Raw genomic sequence first — 6,000 nt, forward strand, 5'->3', positions numbered from 1 at the left:
TCGAGACCTATGTTTTAGGCACCACTTATAGAACGGGGCTTTTCTCTTCTATAATGGTCAGTTTTGGTTCCTTAGAAAAACCCAGTAGATCTTAATAGGAATGCCCATCCTTTATTAGTTAAACTCAGAAGTATATAGTGGAGGAGAATCCTAGTATTTAGTGCAGCAGGCCGAGAACCTGGGGAACTGGGTTGAATTCCTACTACAGCCCCTTGCAAGTCACTTAACTCTTCATTGCCCCAGGTCCAAAATATATGTAATGTAATGTAATTTATTTCTTATATACCGCTACATCCGTTAGGTTCTAAGCGGTTTTCAGAAAATATACATTAAAATTATAAGTATGAGAGGTACTTAGAAGTTCCCTAACTGTCCCGAAGGCTCACAATCTAACTAAAGTACCAAGAGATCTGTAAGGGAGTGCAAAGTAAGAAAAGAGAAAAGATGAGAAAATTAACAATCTAACTGAACTGTGTACTTTGAAAGATAGAAGAGAAGAGATATAGAGGAGGAACTGTTGAAAAAAGAATTCTGGAGAATTTAAAAGATAGAAATAAAACAAAATGTTAAAGCAATGAATGAGATTAAATAATATATATGTGAATATAATATGTATCACTATTATATTTAACTCTCAATGGATTTAACACTGAAAATTACTTAATATATACAGTATACTATTCCTTTGAATACATACCAAAAGAACCCTATAGCTTCATCATACGCATGTCTTAATTTTAAGGTGGAAGAATAGCCTCAAATTTAGAGTATCTACATCAATCGGTATTAGTATTCAACTTTGTAATTGCTCTTAGTTTCAATCATAGGCTTCTAACCACCACCCTCCCTATTTTTAATTATTTTCTACTTAATACTTTTTTATTTCTTATACAAAGTTCTTTTCTCTTTTATGTAAACATTATCTTCATTACATCAAACCATTTTTTTATTTTCAAAAGGGGCTAGGATTAACAGTATATCCTTTTAGCCACCTATATCATCTCTGAATCTTATAGTACTTCACTATGAGAAAAACTGACTGAGTCTGGAATCACTTCCAAACAGTAATTATCTGATATGTTCAAACTTTTAGATTGTAACAGCTTTAAGCCATTTCCTTTCCAAGTAGCCAGAGACTATAGTGCATCAGCCACTTCACAAAACACCAACGCGGCCAGCGTTTCATGGTACACAACTTATTTCCACTTCTTCAAGGTTTCTGTTTTAGAATAGTTCTTTTTTTAACTCAACACAATCAAGATATATATTTTTCTTCTTTGAAAATGGTCATTTTCTCAACTGGATTTTTTGATTTTTCCCAAAATGTCCAAAATCAGATTTAGACATCATATTGAAAATGATCCTCCACATCTCTTCAAAATACACCCGGAATAAGAGCCTATTTATTCTTCATATATGGTTGACCTGCAGTAAAATCACGCTCATCCATACATTCTAGCATAACCTACATATCAGAGAAAAAATCTTTAAATTTTAAAAAAGCAATATTAAAGGCTCCTTTTACGAAGCCACGTTAGCGGTTTAACTCGCGTAATAACACTAGCAAATTTGCTGGCCACACTAGCCGCTACAGTCTCCTCTTGAGCAGGCGGTAGTTTTTTTGGAGAGCGCGGGGGTTAGCATGCACTAAAAAGTTACGTGTGATAAAGCCGCTAACGCGGCTTCATAAAAGGAGCCCTTAGTTATTCTCCTACACTGATATCAATTTTGAGATGATAAGAAAATATTCTTTTTTCTTAGATATGAACAACTGTATGAAATGCCCAGAGGAACAATGGCCCAATGAAAAAAGAGATGTCTGTGTCCCAAAATTGATAAGCTTCCTATCCCATGAAGAACCTTTGGGAATCATTTTGACACTTATCAGCATTTTCTTCTTTCTTATCACTGCTGTCATTCTGGGAATCTTCATAAAGTACCAAGACACTCCCATTGTGAGATCGAACAACCGAAACCTAAGCTATATTCTCTTAGTCTCTCTCATGCTCTGCTTCCTCTGCTCATTGATATTCATAGGCCATCCTGAAGAAGTGACTTGTATTCTCCGACAGACTGTCTTTGGAATAACCTTCTCCATTTCTCTCTCCTCTGTCCTAGCAAAAACAGTCACTGTGGTCATGGCTTTCCAGGCCACCAAGCCTGGAAGCAAGCTCCGGAAATGGATGGGTTCCAGGGTTTCATACTCTATAGTCTTTTCCTGTTCCCTTCTTCAAGTTATCATATGCCTTGTCTGGTTGGGTACCGCTACTCCATTTCCACATCAAAATATTCAATCGGAAATTGGGACTATATTAATTGAATGTAATGAAGGGTCAGCAATTGCATTTTACTGTGTTCTGGGTTATCTGGGATTTCTGGCTGGTATCAGCTTTATTGTAGCTTTTTTAGCAAGAAATCTACCTGGCAGTTTTAATGAGGCCAAGCATATCACCTTCAGCATGTTGATGTTCTGCAGTGTCTGGGTTTCTTTCATCCCAACATACCTGAGCACTAGGGGAAAGTATATGGTAGCAGTGGAGATATTTGGTATTCTGGTCTCAAGTTCTGGAATTCTGGGGTGTATCTTTATCCCCAAATGCTACATTATTCTGTTGAGGCCTGACAGAAACAACAGGAAATATATAATAACAAAATAAATTGACTTAAACTTCCTTGAATGGCCTTGAATTGATTCAAAACACCAACGCGGCCAAAGCTAGCTGTGGATTCAGTGGCCTCAAGAGGGCTGAACAAGAATAGACTGGGAAATTATCCTGATAGTGGTAATATTGAGGTACTCTCTAAATAGTTTATATTTTTATTTTAAATGCATGGGGCCATCATGGTGGCAAAAAACATGTAGGTGGTTATTTTCACAACCCACATATTAACATGGCAGAAACATGCCTAAATGATCAATTGTATTGCATTCAAATGGATGGCAATATATTTGGCTATTACATTAAATTCTTACAACAGTAGACTCTCAACTTCTTTGTTCATATCCTGGTTTTCACCAATTCTTTTTAGTGCATTTTTTCTTTGTAAGGATCAGTCTTTTTAAAAAGCCATCTAATGGGTTTATATGTTTTACTGGCATTAACACCTTATAATAGATATTAAAATAAACTAAACTAAACCTTAAGTTTGTATACCGCATCATCTCCATAAAGATAGAGCTTGACACGGTTTACAGGGAATTTCAATAAATGAGGGAAGGACATAATAAGAAATTAGAGTTTATGAAGAGGATAGCTAACTTTACATTTTAAATAGATAGCTTTACGTTTTCGAGAAAAGCCAGGTTTTCAGATGCTTTCGAAATAATTGGAATGAGCCTAGGTTAAGTAGTGGGGCAGGGAGGTTATTCCAAATCTGAGTGAATTTGAAGAAAAGGGATTTCCCTAATTTACCTGCATACATGATACCTTTTAATGAGGGGAAAGATAATTTGAGTTTGTGGGCGGATCTGGTAGTGTCAGGTCTCGAAGAATTCAAGGATAGTGGAATTAGGGGAGGAAGAATACCATGTAGGATCTTGAATATTAGACAGGTACATTTAAAGTGAATTCTAGAAATCACTGGAAGCCAGTGAAGTTTTGACAGAAGCGGGGAAACATGGTCAAATTTGCTTTTTGCGAAGATCAACCTAGCCGCAGTGTTCTGGATCCGCTGAAGTCTTTGAAGATTTTTATTGGTTATACTTACATGGAATTACAATAGTCCAGTCTGGAAAGAATGATTGATTGTACAAGGGCAGCAAAATGTTGTTGGTGGAAGCAGGATCTCACTTTCCTCAACATGTGAAGACTAAAAAAAACATTTTTTTTACCAGAGAGTTGAGATGATCATTAAAGGAAAGTGTAGAGTCAATAATGATGCCCAAAACTTTGCTTGAGAATTCAATCTGCAGTGTGGGACCAGAATGTAGTGGAATGAGCATGGGTAACTGATCTAATTTTGGGCCAAGCCAGTGTAGTTTTGTTTTGGACTCATTCAGCTTCATTTGTACAGAGAAGGCCCAGAATTGAAGTTTCGTTATGCAAGCTATTATATTTTTGGTGAGGTTAGTGAGGTTCAAATCTATCTCGAGAAAGACAAGTATGTCATCTGCTTATGTAAATAGAGTTTCAAAGGGAGATAGATGGAAGAATTTCAAAGAAGACATATAAATGTTGAAAAGAATAGGGGACAGAGGTGATCACTGGGGAACACCACATAGCGGACTCCAAGGAGAAGACATGGTTCCATTCATGTTAACAGTGTAAGAGCAAGATCGTAAAAATGTCGATAACCAGTAAATTAGGATATCGTGGTGGCAACATCAAAGGCTGTAGATAGATCGAATTGTAGTAGGATAGCAAACTTATTACAAGATTGAAGTTGTTGAATCTTTGAGATTAAAGAAGCCAGCAGGGATTCAGTACTGAAATTGGGTCTGAAGCCATATTGGCAAGGTAATAGAATGGAGAATCTCTCAAAGTAAGATGAGAGCTGAGTGGATATAATAGCCTTGAGCATTTTGGTCAGGAGAGGAATATTTGCTATAGGATGATAGTTGGAAGGGGAGGATGGGTCTAGTTCAGCTTTTTTCAGAAGTGGGGTCAGGGCAATGTGTCCCATTTGTACAGAAAATAGGCCAGATAGTAAGGATGAGTTGATAAGTCTGGTGAGAGATGAAATAGCCTGCACGGGAATTTTCTTGTAAAGGTAGGAAGGGAACAGATCCAGGGCACATTTGCAGGATCTTAATTTGTGGCACAATTTAGAGACCTGGGCTTCAGATATATGCTCAAAGACTGTCCAGGATCTGTCTACTGGGATAGGGTTAGTGTCGCTGGGCACCAGAGAATTGTAAGTGACTGCTAATGGATGCCCAGACTTCCAGTTTCCTAAGATTTTCCTGCAGTTTTTCACAGTCTGCATGCATTTTAACAACTTTGAACAGTTTAGAGCAGGGGTAGGGAACTCTGGTCCTTGAGAGCCGTATTCCAGTTGGGTTTTCAGGATTTCCCCAATGAATATGCATTGAAAACAGTGCATGCAAATAGATCTATTGCATATTTATTGGGGAAATCCTGAAAACCCAACTGGAATATGGCTCTAGAGGACCGGAGTTCCCTACCCCTGGTTTAGAGTCATCTGGAAATTTAATTACCTAACATGTAGTTCCAAATTCCAGATCATTTATAAATAAGTTAAACAGCACCAATCCCTGTACAGATCCCTGCAGCACACCAATGTTTATCCTCCTCCACTGAGAAAAATAACCATTTAACCCTTCCCCCTGTTTTTGTCTGAAAACCAGTTTTTAATACACTGTTGAACATTGCCTCATATCCCATGACTGTGTCGGGTCTGCTGGGAAACAGTGATTATAATATGATTAAAATTGAGCAGATACCAGGAGCAAAATCACAAAATACATCTAGTGTAGAGGCATTTAATTTTTGAAAGGGTGACTATGAAAAAATGAGGAAAATAGTTAAAATAAACTAAAAGGATCAGATGCAAAGGTTAGGACTGTAAACCAGGTGTGGATGTTATTTAAAAATACCATTGTGGAAGCCCAGACTAGATGTATTCCACATATCAGCAAATGTGGAAAGAAGAGGAAATGAAAGCCGATATAATCAAAAGGTGAAGTGAAAGAGGTTATTAGAGCCCCAAAAAGCATCCTTTAAAGAACTGAAAAAGGATCTGAATGAATAACATAAGAGACACAAGCACTGGCAAGTTAGACACAAAGCATTGATAAAGAAAGCTAAGAAAGACTATGAAGATAAACTTGCAAAACAGGCAAAAACTCATAACAATTTTTAAAGTACATCAGAAGCAGAAAACCTGTGAGGGAATCTGTGGGACCATTGGATGATCAAGGAGCAAAAGGGGTGCTCAGGGAAGATAAGGCCCTAGAGGAGAGACTGAATGAATAATTTGCTTTGGTCTTTATGGAAGAAGATGCCAGAGATCTATCTGAACCAGAAATGTTTTTTAAGG

General features: G+C 37.3%; 1 protein-coding gene across 1 annotated transcript in view; it reads left to right on the forward strand.

Moving 5' to 3' along the window:
- Nucleotides 1–2,657, forward strand: part of LOC117346179 (vomeronasal type-2 receptor 26-like) — a 40,416-nt gene extending 37,759 nt beyond the window's left edge. Inside the window, exon 8 of the mRNA XM_033915580.1 lies at nucleotides 1,762–2,657. Coding sequence (XP_033771471.1) covers nucleotides 1,762–2,657 — 896 coding nt within the window. The remainder of the gene's footprint in view (nucleotides 1–1,761) is intronic.
- The last annotated feature ends 3,343 nt before the right edge of the window (nucleotides 2,658–6,000 follow it).

The sequence above is a fragment of the Geotrypetes seraphini genome, chromosome 12 (genome assembly GCF_902459505.1).
Source record: "Geotrypetes seraphini chromosome 12, aGeoSer1.1, whole genome shotgun sequence".
In the NCBI taxonomy this organism is placed as follows: domain Eukaryota; kingdom Metazoa; phylum Chordata; class Amphibia; order Gymnophiona; family Dermophiidae; genus Geotrypetes; species Geotrypetes seraphini.